The following is a 22,458-nucleotide window of genomic DNA, read 5'->3' as shown; positions in this document are numbered from 1 at the left end:
GAACACTCGAAGCAGTCCTGGCCTCCTTTGCAGTACTATTGGTATCAGAAAAGGTTGCCTATGTAGAACAGAATATTGCTTAGGCAACTCAGACATAGGTTTTGAACTTCGGGTGGAGCCTTGGGTTGGACTCGATGATCCTTCTAGCTCGGGTTATCTGTGACTCCTACAGCCTCAGGCCCGCGGCTGTCACTTCCATTCAACTGTGTTGACAGAACTCCTTTAAAGCTCCTCTGCTTCCACCGCATCTAAGCGACGATGAGGGCATCTCAGGGAGCCGCCACTCCAGGGCAGGTGCCGTGTGCGCCTCGAACCGAGCATGGCCAGGAACCGTCCCAGCAGCTCCCCATAGCTCCCCACAGCTCCGCCACCCGCAGTTTCCGTCTCGGCGGTGCCGGACCGACCGCCCCGCCCACGGCGGCCGACAGCTCCGCGCTCCGCCCGCCCGTCACCCGCCCCGCCTCCCGCCCCCCCCAACCCCGCGGAGCCGCCGGGAGCGCGCAGCGCCCTGAGCCGTGGCCGGGGGCGCGCAGCCCGGCGTCTCCAGCTGCGGCGATGGCGGCGGCGGCCTCGCAGCGAGACCCGGGGGACTGGCAAGACTTTTCGGGCTTTCAGCCGTCGGCGGGGAGCGCTCCCGAAGCCGCCCGAAGCGACAAAGGCGGTTGGGATCTGGGGGCGAAGTTGTCCCTCTGCTTCGAGCCCCCCCCGGCCCGCGCTGCCGGTTGCGGCGAGAGCCGCGTTCCGCTGCGGCCCCTCACGGAGCAGAGCGCGTTGCAGGACGACGAGTGAGTGCAGGCCTGGGGAGAACGGGAGCGGGGCGGCGTTCCGGCCGGGTGGGGAGGCCCGGTTCGACCCGGTCCGGAACGGCGGGGAGCGCGGTGCCCCGCTGTGCTGCACGGCTGGGCCTGCGGGTACGGGCCTAGCGCTGCACCCCGCTTTGGCCGGGTCCCGGCTTGGTCTGGCTTCTGCCCGAACGCTCGTTTGGAATTACGCGTGTGGGAAGCAGATGGGGAACGGCATCGCCGAGTTTTGATGCCGTGGTCGTTGCTTTCTCCCCTCAGCAGCATAGCGTTACAGGCCTGTGGTGCCTTCCTGCTTTTAACTTCATTTTAAACGTTATACCTTGTGGTAGTTTTCACTCTCAGGTTACTTGGTTAGAAACACTGCGGTGTTTCTTTTACTTTGAGTTAGCTCGGCTGAATGTCCTATGTGAAGAGAAGGGAAAAAAAAGGCCCTTAGTAGATGCCGGGCTATCCGGTACCAGCAGCGAGGTCATCGGTGAGTCAGTCAGAAGCATTGCTCAGTGCTGAGGTTCTGCCTGCCCTCTGAGCCTGGCTGGGCAACTGCTCCTGACACGCACCCACACCGCAGTGCTTCCGGGCAGTCCAAGATCTGAACTGCTGAACCAGAGTGTGCAAGCCCCTTGTATGTAGAAATGATTAAGACGAGGTGTAGAGTGGTGAGCTGAGGTCAGCGAGAGTACTGCTGGATAAAGCAGAATGATTGTGACTTTGTTATTCTGTGATAAACGGGGAAAAAAAACAGCGTTATGAAAGCTAAAGCAAGCTGTAAAAATAGAGGTTTGGCTCAGACGCTGCTGTCAGCCTCTGCTACTTCTTGACTTTAAACTGCAGGAGGCAAGGAAGGCAAGAACAACTGTAGGAAAAGAATTTCTAGCTGAGCTCAAGTTTCAATAGGGAAAGCCTTGCCCACTTGCCAGGAAGACTTTGAGTGGAGTTATGTAATTAGCAACAAGGCTGTCTCTTTTTTCACCTTGCTTTACTGCTCTGCCTAAATTTTGGATTTAAAATGAGAAATAATTGATGTTTATTTAAAAACTTGGCTTCTTGACTTCAGAGCGTAATAACAGTATTGTCAGTAAATTGCAGGTGAATATTTGGGGAGGAAAATGGATGCTCGCTTGTAGAAAGATATTCCCATTACAGGTACGCCGTGTTCTGGTGTATGTTTTAATTCCTCTTTTCCTTTCTCCAGGATTTGGAATGCTTTGACTGATAACTATGGTAATGTAATGCCAGTTGATTGGAAATCTTCCCACACCAGAGCTTTGCACTTGCCAACTCTGAACCTTTCGGAAAAAGGGGTAAGTTCCAATTTGCAGAAATACCCTTTTTGAATCTCTTACACTCAGCAGGGAGATAAAGCAATTTGCATTTGTATAAAGGACTGTCACTACTAAATAGATTAAAATATTTTGCTTGATGTTACACATGAGGCTGTCGGATATCAGACATGAGGAAAACAATTGTTGATGTATGTTTGCTTCTACTTGTGTTGGAGTGACGTGGGCTTAAATGGAGGCCTTTAGAGGCCAGTGCTGCTTAGAGACCACAGCGGGGTAGACAGCTGTACAGTGAAAATGATTTTATCTGAAGCGCTTTTTCCTCTCTATTTCGTTTTAGTAAAGGGAGAAGAAAAGGGGTATTCTGATTTAGTAAATCTCATACAGACTTTTAAAAAGTTGATCTCATTCTGCATTCGTTTGGAGACTGAAGTGATTCTTTAATGGGAAAATTGAACGAGGAGAACAGAAGCGCGACTTAGTTCTGTTTTGGCTTTCTTATTTAACAGATGAATAGTTTCCTAGGGAAGGAAGAGGTTTATGGAAGAGGTTGTCCTCTGAGCTTCTTACAAGTGGATTAAAACACTTGAGGAAGAAAGCTAGGAAGAATTCTCATCTCTCAGGTCTTCTGAGGGAACGAGTTGTTTAAGCATGGTGAAGTTGGATTACGTTGTAAAAATATCTCAGTGTGTAACCCGAGAATAGATTAATGCTTTGATTTCTGCCATCCATTAAGGAATCTGTAGCTACTTTTTATGCTGACAAGAGCAGTGATTGTTCTGGTGAAAAGGATAGCGGGGGAAAAAAAAGCAACACTTCACCATCTTTCCCTGCAGAGCTTCTTTGTCTTTCTCTGGAGTCTGATGATTATCTCTTGATTTTGGCTTATATATATTCTGGTTTTTATTAGTTGCATACTCAAACTTTCTAAGTGGTTTTAGAGTAATTAAATCCTTACATTTAAAGTTAAAAACAGTCGCAGTTCCCTGTGCTGTGTTTGTGTTATGTGACTGGAACTGTAGACTGGAAGGCTGATTTCTTAATAAGTAAGCAGTTACAATATACAAATATTTAGTGGAATTTTTGCACGGAAACTATGAAGGAACTACATAAATATGAAGCTGTGTTGCTGGATTCTAAAGAATCTTAGGTATGCTGGAAGTAGAAAAGAAATTAGCTTATGAATTAAACATAGCTCAGGTTTTTTCAGCTTCCACTCCACCTGGCATGCCTTTGGATGTCTGAAGCCCATCTGTTTGGAGGCATTCAGCACCATTTCATTTCCTACTTCTCTGTTTCAGCAGTACTTCTGGATATGTGACAGCACATATGGACCAGCTAGTAGCTTGTTTTAACTTTCTTACAATGAATGCTAACAGCTAAGCAATGCTTCCTTGATGCATTTGGAGCTAGTAATGTGCTACTGGATTTGCATTTGAGGTATTCCTCTTTTAGGAGAAAAAAACGTAAGGTGAATGAGATTGCTTCGTCAAATCTTTGTTGCTTCGGCATCGTAGATCTCTGAATACTTTTATGTAGCTCTGACAGCAAAAGGAGAAGCTGGGAGGAAGTGTTGTGCAGTAGTGCAAGGAACAGCATTGCGTAATTGCTTTTGCTATATTATTGTTAGATTACTTTTAGACATGCTGTTGCTGGAATTGATCTGCTCGGTAGGTGCAAAAGCCTCGGTTGCTAGTGCAAGGAGGAGTGGAAGTGTGAGGACAGAAATGGGCATGCAGTATAGCGTGTCAGTGTCGGCTGTGTTTTGGGCTGTTTTAAGTGGCTTATTAGCCTAACCATCAGAATATATTCAGTGAATCTCTCAAAATGTTGTTTCTGGGGATGTCAGGAAGGGGGAGCTGACCTCCTTCTGGATGTGCTGTTATTCTTGCTCACCATCTCGTAGATGTTGACTGTTTCAGGACTGCAGACGTGAACAAATGTCATAACTGAGATGTGTCTGTGTAGTGGGTGAGCAGATGTTCCAAGTGGAGGCCTGTCATTGCATGGTTAGTCTTGATTCTGGAAAAAAGAGGACACCTGCCTTCCTTCTGATGTCTGAAGAAATACAAATTGTGTGTTTTCAGATGATTTTAGCTATTCTGGGTTGTTTTGGCTGGAAAGTGATAATAGCCAAAATGCAGAAAAAGAAGCAACTTGGTAAATAAGCTTTAATATGTCAGAGTATGAGAATGTGTGTGACTGATGAATGAGGGGACTTAAGGAAACGTTCTATTTTTAAAACAACTTTTCATGTTGCTTTCATTATGTGAAAAACCAAAACTTTAAAAGCACATAAAGCCACAGATGTGCAGTGTTATTTAGTATATGAAGGTTTCCACTCCGTGCTGAATAACATCAGTCTTCTTTTAAGACAACTGCATGTTTTAAATGTCTGCACTGGGCTGATGGCTTACCCTACAGATATCTACGTGACGTTGTGTATGTGGTCTTTAAATGCTGAGTTCTTCGTCTTTCAAGAGCAGCGCCTCTCTTAACTATTTGAGTGGTTAAGATGCTTCGGTTTTTGTGTGCATGACAGCGAAAAGCATTGATACCAGTATTATGAGCAAGGAAACTGTTTCAATTGTGAAAGTCAATATTAGTTCCCCTTTTGTGAATTTTTTATACATTTCTGTATATGTATTTTTATTTGTGTATGTGTGTTCAATTTTCATGCTTTCTAGGTAAATGATAACTTAAACCTTGACCTGTCAGATGACGAAGAGCTAAGAGAACAGCTGGATATGCATTCCATCATTGTTTCCTGCATCAATGATGAACCGCTGTTCACAGCAGAACAGGTACGCTTTTCAGCACAGTAGTGACATTGTAGTATTTTCTTTTCACCTGTAATTAAGTTGTATTCTTCTTCCTTGCTGTTTACAGGAGCTAGCTTTCTTGATTGGCTTTGGTTCTTGTTGGGTTTTTTTTAGTCATAGTAATGTGTGAGATGTTATCATATCATTCAGGTTTGAGAAGGTATTCCAGTGCTTCAGATGAGGTCGATATAATAGTCTTTTTACCCTTCTTGTTTTGAATAAGTTAGAAATGCTACTAAATTAAATATATGGGTTAAGAAGCCAAAACATTTTCAATATATTAAGATTACTGTAATATTTGTAGTTTTACAACATTCATGTCTGTGTGTGGTTTTGTGATTAGTGAGAATTCTCTGAAGTTTTTGCCTGTATGGGAGCAAATTAACAGTTCTGTTAATAGGGATTTAAACTGTGGTATCTAAATGCTTCTTTTTTGAATCCGTGGATTTACGCTCTATTCAGAATTACTGTTTGAGTAAAGTCAATGTCTATCCCACTTCAGTAAGCAAATGTAACGCAGTATATATTCGGGGTAATACAGTAGCAAGGGTTGTGGTTGAGAAGGCTCTGAAGAATTGGTAGTGCTATTTTTTTTCTGCTAATTGTGTTGTGGGGATCTTCCATTTTGATCCCAGTGCTGGATTAGCAGGTAGGGTTTGCCGTGTTAGCAGAGATATGGAGAAAAACATTCAGACTTAAAAGAGCTGAGAACACAGGATTCCATTTACAGCAGATTATTTTGGGTGGTGTTTTAAAATGTCATCTTTGTTCCATATGTGCTGAATTTTCTCCAGAAGTGGCATCCATAAAAGTACATGAGAGTTTTGCTTAGAGAAGTGTGGTGAAATTTGAGAGTATAAAAAAAGCTCATTGATTTTGTTGCTGTTTTGTTTTCCTTCGACTGAATCCTCCAGAAAGATATTCCAGCATACACTTCACTTCTCTTAAACAGAGCTTTGTGTACCTTTATGTAGAATAGCTGTGTGGTTTCAACACACTGCTTGTATCAAGATTACCACACAGCTACCAGAGTAAGGTACCTTGAAAAGAAGCACTTATTCTCAAAGTGTGAGGATGGGGAGGAAGCGTCAGTATGATTTTATTCATTCTCATGAACCCAGTCTCATTTTGAGTTTCACTTAGGATAGAATCCCTGAATAGATTTGCTTCAAATTGCACCTGTGTCTCTTCCTGCAGTGAGTGTTTCATAAGTATTGTCTTTTTTGAAGGTGATAGAAGAAATAGAAGAAATGATGCAGGAATCTCCTGATCCTGAAGATGATGAAACACCTACTCAGTCCGATCGTCTCTCCATACTTTCCCAGGAAATTCAAACACTCAAGAGATCCAGTACAAACAACAGCTACGAGGAGAGTAAGTGGTATTTATTTAGTATTTTGTTCTAAGAAATAGTTACTGAAAATGATAAAGTCTCATTTCAGTAGGCTTGTTGGAAATACTTCAGTAGGTAAGCTTGTCACGTACTTCATTTATAGCGACTCTGATGAAATATATGCATCCAAGGATGTTTTGAAAATATTGGATTTCTAACAAAAATGAGGGAATATATTTAGAATGTAATTAGAAGATGTTTCTTGGTCAGCTTCCCTAACTTAGAATGAAAATGAAACTGTATAGAATTTATGTGTTGGAGCTTGATTCACTGTAATGAAGTCCTTTCATAGATAATAGGATGCCTATTATTTTTATTTATTAAATTATATATTCTGAAGTGAGTTGCTTTCTTTGGCTGTTTTACTGCTCCTGTTCAAGGAGATTAGCTAAAGCTCTTGAAAGCTATACAGTAGAATAAGAAACTGTGTTTCTTGAATACTGTTTCAGTCATTGCAACTAATCTTGATACATGGTAACATGGGAGTAAGGAAACCATGGTTTTTCTTACCTGAGGACTGCAACCCTTTCCACCTCTTCCATTCCCTTTCAAAAAACCTTAAGAGGAAAAATACTTCTTCTTTTACTGTTCAAAGGAAATTATTTGCACTTTTCATATAAAAGGAGAGATTACATGTGTAGTTTAAGCAAAACATTTTGATTTGCTTGTAAACATAAAGCTGTAATTAATCAATTTCATGATGGAAATGTGATTAATTTGCTAGTTTGTCAAATCTGTACTTGAAAGTGATAGGAGTTTGCTGTTTGCTTCCTCTTCATCTGGATCAGCAGTATAAATTCTGCAGATGATTCAGAAAACCAGCTGACCTTTTGTGGCATGCCTTACAGCTTCTGCTACAGTTGAGATTTATGGAGGAGATTCCATTTTCATGGTTGGACTTGTAGCTGTCTTAACACATAAATTTCAGGAATGTGAAAGCATAGCATATCCTGCTCAGCAGGGCTTCCTGCTCTTCTGACAGTTCCATATGTCCTTAGGTTTGGAGCTAATCAAGCTTGCTTTGTATTTCATACCATATTTGTTTTGCTTTGCCTTGGGAAAAGGAAAATAAATATCATCTTCTTTGTTGCATCTTTTCTGCTGCATCTTCTCTTTATGGATTAAAAATCAACCTTGACCAAATAACTCCTTGAATTTCTTTCATCGGATAACTTAACTTTCTTTTGCCAGTTCCTCAGAACCAGATTTCACATCTTTCATGCCACTGTTCTATAGAAAGCTCTTGCTGCCTTTTATTCATATGCAAAGCTGCTTCTGAGTTCTGTCAGCATCTCTCTGAATTTGTTGAATTTTACTGGTTGCGGGTTTTTCCTGGAAGCTTAGTCTGTCTTCTGTAGGATAAGTCAGAGGTGTTAATCTTCAGGACTATAAGCAAGAAATCAAAGCTCTCTTCTTGGATGGGGAATGTGTTGAATTGTTCAGTTCAATCTACTTGGAACTTATAGCCTTTGCCATTCTGTACTGTGCTCATACTGTACTGCTACAGTCTTCTAGCAGAGTTTAAGACCTAAGCTACTCTGAAAAAACTGAGGCTCATTGCCCTAAGAGGTTTAATTGCATCTTCTTTGGTAAGTGAGAGGGAGCTTTCCTGAATCAATCAATTTTCCCTGCTCTAATTTAAGAGAGAAAATCATGTTTCACTACCTTTTGATGCTTCTGAGAGCTGTGCTGTATTGTAGTTTGTGAATTTATCTGTATTTTTCAGCACTTGCCCATGAGTAGTCTCCTGTCTAACAGTTTACTAGACTAATGGAACATAACCAATTAATTACAAACACATATGCAATGTCTTTAAATGGATTGTACTCTTTGTTGTAATCAGAACTGCTTGTTTTTCAAATGCCGGTGGAAGTGATGCTCTTTGACATTGCATCCAGGAATTACTAGTTTAAGCAATCAAGATGTTGTTTTGAGTTCTGAAATGGAAAGCAGTCTTCAAAAAGCTTTCTCACGTTGAGCTGAAGTGAGCCTCAAGAGATCCTCCGTGGTCATAATTCACTGTCTGTAGCAGTAGTACTTCTAAAATGTACATCTGGAGGGTTGGTTTAATTTCTGAACTGTTATTTTTAAAGGCTTCTTGTGTAGGTTTGACCAATTTAGGCTCATGCTTTTTCAAAACTAGCAGGACTGATTTTTGCTTGGAAACAAGCCTATTGGATAGTTTTAGTTCTAGGCTTTTGTTTCAGGCAATACTTTTGATTACCATTCCTGGGCAAAGAAACTTGGAAGTGAAAAATCCAAGGATTCCAGCAGTGCTGAAGTGTTGACTGCTTTGTAAGAAGAGTCTTCTCAAGAGTGGGTGCAAGAGGAAAGAGATGGTTAACAGAGGTGTCAATATTCCAGGTCTAGTGGTCACTTCGGCTTCCTTAACTATAGCACTCCCCTTGTGTTAGTGGATTATATAAGATTTCTCAGAACTAAGCAGAAAGTTTAAAATTCACTTATTACTAATCTAGTTTACTCTATGAGGAACTTATTCCCCTATGAATATTGATTTGTTCTGCTTAGTTTTAGAATGTATTTTGTTGTTTTGAAAAAAGTCAGAGAATTGTTTTCATGTCACCCTACACATGTTCTCATGCTCAGAATCGTGACAGATTGCTTTTTCTCTTAACTATTTACAGGAGTAAAAAGATTGTCTGTTGCTGAGTTAAATGAACTGCTAGAAGAAATTGAGACTGCTATTAAGGATTATTCTGAGGAGCTGGTACAGCAGTTGGCACTGCGAGATGAGTTGGAGTTTGAGAAGGAAGTGAAAAACAGCTTCATTTCTGTCCTCATCGAAGTACAAAATAAACAGAGAGAGCACAAAGAAACAGCAAAGAAGAAAAAGAAGCTGAAAAATGGTAGTCCTCAGAATGGGAAGCAAGAAAGAGGTCATATGCCTGGAACAGTAAGAGTATATTTATCACTGTTGTTAAACTCAAAATATGTTTCATCCTTCCCTATGGAAAAGTAATAGTCCTTGATTAGACCAAGATAACTGGCACATCTTTCATGCCTTTATTCACAAACAAGACTCCCAGATACTTCCTATTTATTTTTTTAATCTTTTTTCCATGCATTGATATAACCTTTTGATAAAACATTTTGCTCTTCTACGTTTCTTTTTGAGAATAAGATGTGTGCACATCTGCCTGGAATCAGAATACCTTTCTTGCCAGTAATGCTGTCTTTTGATGTAGTGCTGTGTGTTCTATTATCAGATTAGGCAAGCTCATCCATCTGTTTCATTTGGTTTTACAGTGTGAATTTCAGTATGTTTACTGCAATTAGTCTTATAGGAAATCCAGTATTATTGATGGAGCTGTTCAGGTATTTATTAATCACGTTGACCTGGGGCTAGAGAAAAGTAAATCTTACCCTGAGTCTCTGAAACCTTTGTCGAAGTTGTTAACTCCAATAATAGATTGAGGTAAGGCTAATATTTAATGCAGCTGTACAGGGAGGAAATAAGTTGGTTTCTTCTTTGCAGGAGATAGCAACAGAGGAGGAAAAATGTCTTTCAAACTGACTTTTAAAAAAAGAAGAGGTAGACAGTGAGAGAAGTTAGGTCATTATCCTGTCAGTGTAATTTTGTCTGATCTATCCGGTGTAATTTGAAATGGGTCATTATTAGAATTCCTAAGCTTCTCTTATAGGGTACAGAAAATGTGCTTGATGCATTGTGGGTCTGGCTAAGCCCCGAAAAGAATGCTTCAGTTTTGCTTCAGAAGTTTATTTTTCAAACATAAATGAATAAACTTTTCTCATGAGATATTAATTCTTCAAAATCTATCTTATAAACTTATGGGAATGGGATGATTGTGATATGATCCAAACATAGTAGCTGTTCATCTTGTCCAAAAGGTGGGTCCTGACAGAAAGCAGTTCTGATTTCTTGGCTGGTGTTTGACCAGTAGGTCTAATTTGGTCTCTGGTTTTCCCTTTCCACAAGTAAAAAAACTGTGGACAAATTTGCTAAGCCTTGTGTTAAGATCTAGGCAATGTATATTAAATCATAGAAGTTAACTGATACACATGCATCTTTACATGGAATTGTGCTAATCTTTGCTGTTTATACTAAAAGCATTTTATATAAATTTGGAAGTCTTTACCAATCCAGATTAAAAACCATTCCTTGTATGTATAGCTAAGTTTTAACGGAACTCTGAGAAAGTGGATGTATGGAAAACAGTGTGGAATTTTTATTCCTTTGAGACAGCAAATCAAAGAGTTGATATATACTCCTTTTTGGCTTTCAGTCACAGACAAAGTGGTATTCTAACTAGGAAGAAAAAACAACCTGATTACTTGGTTTTGAAACTTGACTCGGGTGATTCATTGCCTATTCTGATTATTTTCTAGCTTAGAGGCTTGAATAATGCTTTCAAGAACCAAAGTATTTGATTCTGTTATAAAGTATTCTCAGGTTTGGTTGCTTCAAGATGTACTTATCAGATTGCTTCCTCAGATGAATTGAACTGATTATCTTGCAGATAGACTGTAGTCTTAGTATATGTGGTTCCTTTGAAAACAACTTCCACTATCTATACAGATTTGGGAACCTTCAGTCAGAAGCAAAGGTGCAAGTTTCTTCCTTTGACATCCTTTTCTTTTTGTCAAGGAAGAGCAAAGAGTTTGTATCTAAGTAGTATATTTGGATTACTTTGTAAAGAGTGAGCTTTTATTAAAACAGTTAATTACCTATTAGCTAAAACTACACTGAAGTCTCATTTAAATACAAAACTTTAATAGGATTTAACAGGAAATAGGATTACGTTTTCATATTCTGGGAAAATTGGTTCTTCTATAGATACGTCATTTGAATTTGAACAAAGGTTGTAATTCTTTGTCGTTGATACAGACTTTGGGTAAGTCATTTTCTTATACTTCCAACGCTTATTTCACAAGGACGTAGCAAGAGTAATGAAAAATACTCAAGTCATGAAGATACTATTTCCTTGAAGCAGGATATCTTAAAAGACTCGAGATGGCTTTGGTAACATCTGCGTCTTTATTTACTGACCCTTTTGCGCTTTGGAAAGCAAATGAATCCAGTATTCCAGCACATTTTTCTCCTCTTCCCATAAATATATACATTTACATAAGTGTGCTCAGGTGTGCACATTGTACTCCTTGCCCTCTGCTGCAGCTTAGCAGTTTCTTCTTTTTATGTTCTTGCCAATTGCTGAGTTTTATATTTAATCCTGAATGTCTAAATTCTTCCAGTTTCTTTTTTTAATCATCTTTTCCTGCAAGCAAAAAGGATTACAATATGTGTGAGGAAAACAGCAGTTGGATTATATATTATTTTTTCCTCACTTGGTTTCCATGTAATGGAGCTTGAAATTAACATGAATGCTTTATTAACCAATTGTGCTTATTTTATCTGACAAAAAAAATAAGCCAGGGGGTGGGAGGGGTGAAGTACAGATAATAGCTTATTGTTGCTTCAGGAGTGGCAAAGGAAGCATAAAATGTTTTGAAGAGGTTGGAATTAAAATGACTGCCTCTGAAAAATATTTCTTATAGATACTTAAAATCTGTAAAACTGATATCACCAGTGTCTCATGTCTCTAGAGATGTACTGCTCAAACATAAGCTTTAAAGATTTGTACTGTGAACTAAACTTCAAGTGTTTTGTACGTTTAGACGTGAAACAGCAAACAGCAAACCTTAAAATATAAGTCTCAAAATAAAAGTACAAATTTTGGATCTGAAGTGTGAAGGATCTTGTTTAACTAAATTTTATGTGGATATACTGCTCAGCTGATACTGTCAGGTTGCTTTTTATTAATGAAAACATAGTGGATGAATGAAAGAAATAGAAATGTGCTGAAATACGTCTCAGAGCTTGTCTTTGTCATTTGTCTTTCTGTTGTGATAAATGCTGATCAATGCTAGCCTTCTGAACTTTTCTCTGTCCATTTTTTTTCTCTGCCATGTTTTCACTACCTTTAGCGCTTCAGCATGGAAGGGATCTCAAATGTCATTCAGAATGGCTTCCGCCACACGTTTGGAAACTCGGGTGGAGAGAAACAGGTGCTGGGTTATCCTTTCTCTTTTCCTCATTCTTTGTCTGAACCTTTGGTAGGAGCTGAGTTCTTGAAAATTGCCATTAGTTGAATATATATGCCAAGACAAAAAAAGAAAAAACAGAACAAAAATGTTGATATCTGTGGTCTTTGTCTGCCTCAGGACTCCGATCAAGCCTACCGTTTCTCCTTTCTTCAATGGGATGAGACAGTCAGGGCTCAATACCCTGATGCACTGAAATAATAGCTCTTATTTCTTACCCCAGACTAAAAGTCTGATTTGACATAATATCTGCTTTGGGTATGTTGCATGTCTGTGCAAATCGAATGTCCAACAGAAGAACATATACTGGATTTGACATTCCAGTTTAGCTTTCAGCATCAAAGGACTTGGGGGATGACTACAATGGAATTTCTTTTTCTTTCCGTGGTCAGAACTGGTATATCTTTAAAACTGAGTAGCATCTGCAAGATGAATGAACTGTATTGTATGTCCTTTTACCACTGAAAACCTGCATGATGTAAAAATTAGTGGAATACGTACAATACAGATTACTGAGGTAACACAAAAGGGAAAGGCATGTTTGTGTCTTTTTGTTGACTGTTTAACTGTTGAAACTTATACACAGCCCAGCTACAGTAGGCATCCCTGGAGATGTTATATACACCTGAGAAACAAGATTTTTATATCTTATTCCAAAATAATACTTCACTGTTTGTTTCAGAACTGTAGTATTATCATGAGGTTATAAATCATGGGTTTATCCTCTTTCTCAAGCAAGGTATGTGTCTATGTGTTAATGAAAGCATAGATTCAGCTATTTGTCACTTGCTTTGTGAATTTTGAGCACGTGGCTAGACTTAACCCAATAGAATTTGTATTGCCTCACATTATCTCAACTCTCTTCAGTTACAGTTACATCTGTGCTGTTTGTTCTGTTGTTGTTGCTGCTGTCTTTACCAGACAATACTAACTACTGCTGTTTTGAGCCGTTTCAAATATATGAACGGGCAGCTCAGGCTTATTTTCTATGTGTACGTTTATAAAAACACATCTTTTCTTCTTGATTCTAATCATAAGTTGCTTAGTTGTTTATCTGTAATATCACTAATTGAATAACTTCCAGTAATTTTTTTCCCATTAATTTATTAATGCTGTTCTTTACGATGATTGTACTTTTCTCCTGACGTATCTAATAGTATTTCTTGTTAGCTGGGATATATTTTGTTTTCCTCTCTTGTATTCTAAAGCTAATTGTGGAAAATAAGAAGCTTAAAATGAGAAAGAAGGGAGAAAGGAAGGTGTGATACTCCCTCTTTCTAAAGTAGTCCCAGAAGACCATTTTCTATGGCATTTGTTTAAAGTCTGTTAGCTGATAGGAATTTTTTCTGTAAATGCCTCCTAGGTAATGTTATAAAACTTTTCTTACAGTGTCAGTCCTATTGTGTTCTTCACTTGCTTGCTTTGCTGACTTTTGCTTTGTCAGTTCACCCAACTCTGGCCATTCTGTTAAGACACTGATGTGTTTTTCTTACTGCAGCAAGTTAGAAAGCAGAATAAGTATCATCATATACCCAGTGATACTTGAGTTTAATCTAATTTTGCTTAGTGCTTCTTTCAGAACATTTGAGTCTTTTTTTTTTCTTTTTTTTTTTTTCCAGAGCATGTTGTGCTTATAAACTTAAGTTCAGGTATTTTTGTGTGGCTGAAAAGAGTTATGTAACTCCCTGGGGTTGTATTATAAATAAATGAATAATGCAGGAGCAGACAAAATTTTTTGAATGCCTTAAGAGTTTGAGGCTCATACCCATTCAATCACAGCATAAAGTTTCTGACCTGTTTGTTCAGTTCTTTCTAAACTCCTGTCAGTCATTAATTTCAATCGTGTTTGCCACCTTCGCTATTTTCAGGATAGTGCTACTCTGAAAGCTAGGTAGGTACTTTCCTTTCAAAAACTGTAGTCCTTTTTTCGTCTTTGAGACATGAGTAAACACGACTTAGAATTTTCAAGTGTCTTCACTGATGGTAGAATTTAAAGAGAAGTTTCCAGTGGGAACTACCAGTTCCCATCAGATAATGCAGCTGGGAAAATACAGTGCCAACCACAGCACGAAAAGCATCAAAATGCTGTCAGTTCTTTCTGTGATCTTATCTCCAGAAGGAATTGCAAGATATTTTCATTTCAGTTATTATACACATCAAACACTTTGTGTGACTACAAATTACAATGGGGATTGCTGCTTATCATATTGTCAAATGTGTGTCAAAAATGTACAGGTCACAGTGGATTTAATGCTTGGGCATGTCATTAAGTTATACTCAAAGTGTTTTCGTAATGTATTCTTCACAGAGTAATTCAGAGAATGAGTTTTAGTAGGGACTCACTGTTAACAGTAAAGTGGTGATGAGAAAAATGAGGTGATTTTTGGAAAGTAAGAAAACAATTACATGGTTATTGGTTTTGTCTGTTTCATTGTAAAGGGAAATCAGTAGGTAGATATTATGGGGCAAGGAAAACAGGGAACGTGTATTTGGTCATTAAATGTATCTCAGTAATTTAATGTGTGGGTTGGTAAAGGGTAGAATGCCACTTGAATGTTCTGAGGGCTGGAAAGCAGAGCCTGAGATCTGATTTCTGAGTTAATAGATCTACTTTTGTCTCTGACATATGTAGATTTAAGAGCCTTGTATCTAGCTATTGATTTTCTTGATTTTGGGAATGATGTAAATCTTTGTGATACATCTGCTGGGGAAGAAACTGAAAATTGACTCGTGGATGGTTTCCTTGGAAGCACCACATGCTTTCCTCTGCTGTGCTAAGTGGATGTGAGGAAAATGCTGAAATAATAGGTAGGGAGTAAAGCACCCCATCTTTGCTCAAGGTTTTAGTGAGGTGTCAATACATCCCATACAAGGACATAAATAAAGCAAAAAAATGTTTCTAACATAACATATGGCCAAATTTTCTAAATACTTGTTAGCACATTTGTACAAACCTGAACATCTTATTTCATGTGCCTTTTCACAGCCTGCATCAGATGTGTTCTGCAGTCCTTTAAAGGCTGAGTAATGTCAGTTCACAAATGATTTGAAGGAAACATAAATAAAAATTGTTTTGTCTGGAAATGTATATTTTTTTATATTATGAAATGGTTACTTTCTGATTTTTGATAGAAGTTTCACTTATGTTACATTTGAAGGAGCCCATTTGAAGATGGCTTATCTGTATTTTATTGTTTGAGACCAGAGAGTGAGATGGCTTTTCTAGCTTTTGCTTTAAGAAGTACTTAAAATATATGAAGGACTTGTTCTTGACATCTGGAAAGAGGAGAGATTTTAGATTTTACTACTGCCAAGCTTAGGGTCTGAGAAAGAATGCCAGACTATTTACGACTTCCATTTGTTGTTGCCTTGTTTGTTTGTTAGTATTCTGCTGCATGAGTTTTAAAGAGATGTTTACGTAATTTGGAAAAAGAAATAGTTTAGTTTCAGTAATAATAGATATTAGGTGTGAGGAGTAGAATCATAATCATTTGCAAAATACGATTTTTTGAAAAGCTGTTATTTCGGGCTAACAATTTTAATAGCTACAGTGTTCACAAAAAGAATCTGGGTAACATACATAGCGTTAAAAGGTTGCCAAGTAACTCTGTTCTTTATTTGACAGTATTTAACAACCGTCATTCCTTACGAGAAGAAAAATGGACCTCCATCTGTTGAAGATCTTCAGACGTTAACCAAAAGTAAGTATAAAGGTGTTTTCCCAGCTCATCCTGTCCTCTGTGAATGGAAGTGGTTGCTCAAACCAATGAATCATACATACATGGTTGTCTATTTCTGTCTCACTCTATAATTTATGTGATGTGTTTTGACCTCCTCTTCTGAGGTTTTCTGAGTCCTTGCAGACTATTCATTTTCTAGCTACTGCCTAAAACTCTTGCATCAGAAAACAAAGGTTTTCGTATTGTTTCCATGATTGGGGTCTTAAAGCAATACTGTATGTCATGGAATAATCCAGAATGTATCTCTGTCTCTGCTACCTTTTAGTACCTGAAATACCTCCTTTTGTTCAAATTTACTGTGCCTTGCTGATGTTACTGTAATGACTTACAGAAATTGAAATGAATACAGAAACAAATAAGATTAATTGTTGTTGTTAATAAATTTTAGTAATTATGGCATGTAAATTAAACCTGAGTTTTGACAGTGTTTTTCTTCCTTATTTTCTTAGGCCAGATCTTTGAAATTACTAAGTTCAAAGTCCTTTATGTTACACTCCAATTTGCATGATAATTAAGGTTGTTTATTCAAAAATAAAATACTAATTATTAGGGTAATTAAATGAAGCAGCAAATCTCAGGGAATCAATGGCCTTTTTTTTTGTTTGTTTTTAGATTTATAGGAACAGTTTGATAGTAGACGGTAAAATGCCTTGATGCATTTGATAGAATCATGGAATGGTTTAGGCATGGTGGGGTTTTACTGGTGGTTGGACAAGATGATTTTAGCAGTCTTTTCCAACCTTAATGATTCTGTGATTTATTTATTTTTTTAATATATTTTATTTTTTGTTGTCATTATTGGTTACATCTTACTGTAAATAATTAGCTGTGTAAAATGAATCTCTTTCATCTGCCTACTGTGGAGTACATTGAGAATTATACAAGTGAAGGGTGAAGGTACTACATGTCCCTTGTGTTTCTTCTTGTACTCCAGTTAAGGGTCTTCTTGCTAGTAATATGTCATATCCCCATGAATAGAAGGAATATCTTTGCTGGGTTTTTTTTCAATTAATGTTGTCTAAATATCTGAATTACTTATTTGTTTTGTTTTGTTTCCACGCTTCAGTCCTTCATGCCATGAAAGAGGATAGCGAGAAAGTGCCAAGCTTGTTAACAGACTATATTTTAAAGGGTGAGTACATTTCCTAGCAAAGAAAACATTTTTTTTAAATTATTTTATATTAACATGCTGAATATAAAAGCTGTATTTGAAAGGAGTAGTGCAGCACTATGAGTTATGTTAGCCTTTTATTGCAGAAGTCTTTCATTCATTCAGGGGCTTGCGAGCATATAGTTTGTAATACAACACGACTGTTTTGGGGGGGATAACACAATGTAGTGAAGTACACATGTATATTCACATGGCTGAATGACATCAGTGAGAGCAGAGCAGCCTGGGTTAGAAAGTAAAATGGGTGTAGCTCATTTGTTACTAAGTTTTCAGAATCAGAATTCAAACTACTTAGTATTTGCAAAATGAAGTGCTTATAACTTGGTTTAAAAATGTGTTACCTTTTAATCTCTATTACTTATTTTACATTTACTTTACATTGTAGCTTCATCTTTAACTTGAAGTTTGAGTACTAATAATCTATTTTCCAGTCTTATGCATTGATTTTTATTAGGAGAATGGCAGACTTTGAAAATCACTGCTAGCTTTAACTTTAAGGAGTTGTTCCAGGTAGTTTCCAGGTTGTTAAATTGCTTCTAAACACTTCTTTGACTTTGTTTTTGCCCACATCTTAAAAACACTTACGTTATTGCTTAAGTCTTGCAATATATGTTGTTCTCACTTCTTTCATGTTTAAACATCAATCAAACTCCCAAGATCAGAACAAGCAGGTATACTAGAGGAATGATGGCTGCCATTTTATTTGTCACTCAAATGTGGATTATATTCAGCTGTTCAGCTTCACATTTTTATGCTTCAAAGTTTTTTCTTTCCTTCTGGCATCAAGTTTTCCAAGTCTTAACATTTATTTATTTATTTATCTATCAAATATAGTCATTTGACTACTACTGTGTTTTGGGGTTTGGCTTTTTTAGTTGTTGTTTTTAAGGTATATGTATTTACTATGCAGATTCTAACCACTCATGTCATAGAGTTCTGAATACTGTTGCTTCAGAAAAACTGATGAGAACCACACAGCATTCTAGAAGCTTCAATAGATGTCTGTTGAAAGAGGCTCATTTCTGATTTTTGTGTAGCATTGTAGAACTACCACATACAATAAGAGTGCAAAGCTTCCTTCAGTTGATTCCTTTGATTGCTCCACTGTTTGCTTACCCTTTCTGAAAATCTTTCTTGTGTTAGATAGATAGATTATGTTCTTGTGTTAGATAGATATATTATGAGCTGAGAGCCACTTAAGCTTAAGATGAAGGGGTTTTTTAATGGTGATGGCACTAAACTTTATTTTTATGAAGCAGAATTTTTGATCCAAGGTGATGAACTGTTGTCAGTAATTAAAGCTGTTTGCTTTCCATTATATTACACCTGGTAGAAACTGAACGGATAGTGTTTTTTACGGTTTCTCCCCTTATTTTTAGACAGAACTATTGAGAAAAGTTTTTAGGTTACTTGGATGCTGAGAAGGAGAATCCTGGCTACTGAGGGAAGCAGGAAACTTCTGCAGAGAACTCAGAAAAACAGATTAGCTGAACATATGACAGGGTGATCTAAGAATCTTTGAGGTTCCCTCCTACCTCTTTTCTACACGTTCGTGACTCCAAAGCCATCAGGGTTGTTCTACCAGCTAGTTACAACAATTACAAAAATATCCTGCTTGCATTAGATGTGTTGGATCAAACAGTTCTTCGTATACTTTCAGGGAAGCATTGTGCCTCCTATTTTAAAAGACTAATTATGGGAGTTTAAAGGATAATCTTTCTCTCGCCTCACTCATACCGAAACTAAGAGATATTTCCCCTCAGATATTGTGGTTTCTGAACTAAGAAACCATGAACTAAGGCTTTCTTACTCTTCTGTGGATCTGCTTGCACAATATTCAATCTAATCAGCATGGAGTTTTAATCTGTCACTGTAGCCCAAGCTGAATTTCACATTGGTATATTTAGATTGTGCTAAATATTTACAGCTCATATGCCAGCATTACATTGTAATGTAGATATTGTCACCTACCACTCAAGGTTTGCTCGAATTGTTTAGAACCAAGAGCTGAAGAAAAAATATCAGTGAAAAGCGATGCTAATGATTTCCATAGTATTATTGGTCTACTAAATTGGAACAAAAAGGGTCGTAAGCCTGGAAGGTAAATAGAACTCTAAGACCGAGCCGTAAAGTGTTCATTTTAAAGCAAATCCTGCTGCTTCTGTTCTGATAGAAACAAAAAGAAAGTGAAATAAGTTTGTGTCTTCTGTGAACTTTATAGTGTTTGGTAGAAACGTCACTATTTTAAATATCTTGAACAAAATGCCAAAATTAATTGTAAAGCTTGTGAAAGACTAAATTTGAATCATGTAGGAAGACACCACCAGCCCCACCATATGTATCATCTAATACTTGATATATTCTTTTAATGATGATTGAGTAGCTTTCTTTTGGCAAAGCAGTTCAGTCATGAGCTGGAGCGTAGGTCTAGAACTTGAAGGAGAGTTGTATGACTAGATCTTCTACTGACCTGTGTTACCATGGATGATTCCTATGCTGTTTTTTCCATAACTTATGTAAAAGTGTCATCTGAAATGCTGTCGGGAGAAATCTCAGAGAAATCATCACTTTATGTTGTCTTCATGCATTATTCCTTCTTATGCATGATGGCAAGAACAAACACCATGGGGGTAACCTGCTAGGGAGGAGTTCACAGCAAATTGAAAGTAATAGATGAGGAAGGTTTGGTGGGAACTGGAGTTAGCCAGTTTTACAGTTATGGAGGTAAGGAGAAATAGTTATAGAAGTCTGCAGGAAGCTAACGTTTCTTAATTCAGATAGTTAAGAAGCAAATCAATACATTTCGTATAGGTAGAATCAACATTTTTAGGAATAGTTTGTCTGGTATCACATTTGATGTTATTTCAGATTTACTGAATTTATTTATATTTATTTATTTATTTTATTTACAAAATGTGGAGATTTAATTTCAGTTGGATAGAATATATTACTAGTAGTAAAGCATGCAATTTGAATACATCATTCACTGAAAGACTGGCTTTCTTCCTCAATTCCAGTATAAACGTGAAGTGTAAATAATTTTGACATTTTTACAGCATAGTTGCTAGGCCTGAGTATGCATGTATGTATGTATGTACATATAGATGAAACAAATGGCTTAGATGTATCATGACAGTAAGCTGTTTTAAAACGTGTTGCTAAGCTCTGTGCTCTTGTCCAATGGTTCTTAAACAGTGATTGTGACATAAAAAATATAGTGCTAAACAGTTACACACCGAATATATTATCACCAAGTAAAGTAGGTGAAATATATATAGTGTTAATTTCTCTTGGGCTTTTTTCTGTATGTAGATACCATAAAAGTAGAAATAATTTTCATCTTGCAGCTTGTTTTCCAACTAGTTATCTGATCTTTTAGGCATCTGGTAAAGGCTAAAGAAACAACAGAACATTTTTTATTAATGAAGTGAGATCTTAACCCTTATTCTACTAATAAAATATGCATTTAACATAACAAGACTATTCATCTACTTGTCTTTGAAATTTTTGTTTGATTGTTACAGCTGACTTCTCTATTTGCTTTTGTGTTGTGCTAGCATTGGTTTGAAAGCTGGATTGCTCCGAGGTTTGTCTTGTACGTGAAACAGGAATGAGAAACATGTGAAGGGCATGTCTTGTCTTCCCACTGTCTGTGATTCAAGTACACACACCAGATTTAGAAAGTAGAATTAGAATCCCAAATTTTCAATGCATATTTTAATACATAATTGCATGTGTCACCTTTTACTTAGCATTCTGTTCTCTAATATAGCACCACATAGAGCACTGTTTAAGACATGACCTTTAGTTAACTCATTTCTGGATGATGTTAGTTTAAGATGGTAGGTTGTGTTATTTAATCTTCTTTTGAGGAGATGTTATCTTAATTGCGAGTTTCAAGTGATTTCTAGATTTTGCTGTGTTACCGATAGGGTAGAATTCAAGATTTAATTACTTCTAGTGTAAATGATACGTTTTTATACTGACTGACTTCACTGATGTTTATTCAGATATCTTTGTGGTCTCTTACAGTTCTGTGTCCTACATGAAGAGGGCTGCCTTTCAGAATTAACCGTGTTCCTTCCTATGATGAGAAGCTTTCCATGGAAATAACTCACAGTATTTTCTTCCATTTGGTACTATACCTAAACCAGTGCCCATTTACCTCCTTTGTGTGTGCGTGGATTTTCTGATCCTACATTAAGTCTTCTGGGCATGACAACTCATCCATTTTAACCTATTAGTGCAATGAACTGGAGCAGGGAACAAACACTGTACAGTTTTACTCGCACTGTTCTGGCTTTTTAAAGTCTCTTTTTACATTGTATAGCATGTAAATCCTCCTGCACATTTTGTTGTGGGAAGGAAAAGTAAACTTTGAATAGTGTAAATAACATAAGCCTAATTGTAAGGAATCCGTATTTAAAACATCCTTAGTTCCTATAGCCAAAATGTAAAAATTGTCATTGTACAGACCCGACAGAACGGTTCAGATGAGTTCTTCAGGAAGCACTCCGGGACTGTGCTGGTGGACGTTTGCTTTCAACAGTTCTTTTAAACATTAACTTTGAGCTACACAACAGTATTGTTCACAAAGTGAACAAGTCCTTATTCTTTAATGGTTTGGCATATGTAATTGGTGCGTTACTTATCTTTGTTATCTAACATAAACATCAGAGTAGTGTAATTTTTCATATTTAATTGCTGTTTTTATTTGAATGGTTAACCTTCATGTGGCTCACATATTCTCTCATATTGCTGCTATAATTTTACTGGTTTTAATACGTGTTTGATCTTAATGAATATGCTTAAGTATATAAACATTTTGAAAGGCTATATCTTTTTAAAAACACGTGTACAGTTTGGACAAAACTTGCACCTGGGTTCCAAGTTAGTATTATATTGAGACTTCGGTCAGTGTGCATCTCTGAACTTTACTACAGATCTTTCTTGTATGCTCTGTCTCCTCTGTGATGATGTATCTGCATTCAAACAGACGAGAATGTATTTTGCAAATCCTGTAAAAGAAACATACCCTGTGATCTCCATATTAAATATTTGCCACAAATCATTTTGCCAGTCTTAAAATTTACATTAGAAAATAAGGAGTACTAGTAGAAACATGGGAGCTTTTTTAGGCTGAGTTTCTCTTAGTTCTATACCAGGTT

At 37.5% G+C, this 22,458-nt stretch overlaps 1 protein-coding gene across 2 annotated transcripts; it reads left to right on the top strand.

The window, feature by feature from the left end:
* Nucleotides 1-481: 481 nt before the first annotated feature.
* FEZ2 (fasciculation and elongation protein zeta 2) lies at nucleotides 482-22,361 on the top strand. 2 transcript variants are annotated; one of them, XM_015857745.2, is made up of 9 exons: nucleotides 482-785; nucleotides 1,996-2,104; nucleotides 4,771-4,887; nucleotides 6,135-6,279; nucleotides 8,944-9,212; nucleotides 12,263-12,343; nucleotides 16,005-16,080; nucleotides 17,186-17,251; nucleotides 21,323-22,361. In XM_015857745.2, exons 1-9 carry the CDS (start codon nucleotides 556-558, stop codon nucleotides 21,337-21,339), a joined length of 1,110 nt encoding a protein of 369 aa, XP_015713231.1. In that variant the 5' UTR covers nucleotides 482-555; the 3' UTR covers nucleotides 21,340-22,361. The 2 variants fall into 2 exon arrangements, with proteins under 2 accessions (XP_015713231.1, XP_015713232.1); XM_015857746.2 differs by lacking the exon at nucleotides 12,263-12,343 and having other exon boundaries at nucleotides 483-785.
* Nucleotides 22,362-22,458: the final 97 nt, after the last annotated feature.

Source organism: Coturnix japonica, chromosome 3, assembly GCF_001577835.2.
Source record: "Coturnix japonica isolate 7356 chromosome 3, Coturnix japonica 2.1, whole genome shotgun sequence".
NCBI classification, from domain to species: domain Eukaryota; kingdom Metazoa; phylum Chordata; class Aves; order Galliformes; family Phasianidae; genus Coturnix; species Coturnix japonica.
Note: the sequence above shows the minus strand (reverse complement) of the source record. Positions and strands in the feature narration are given on the sequence as shown.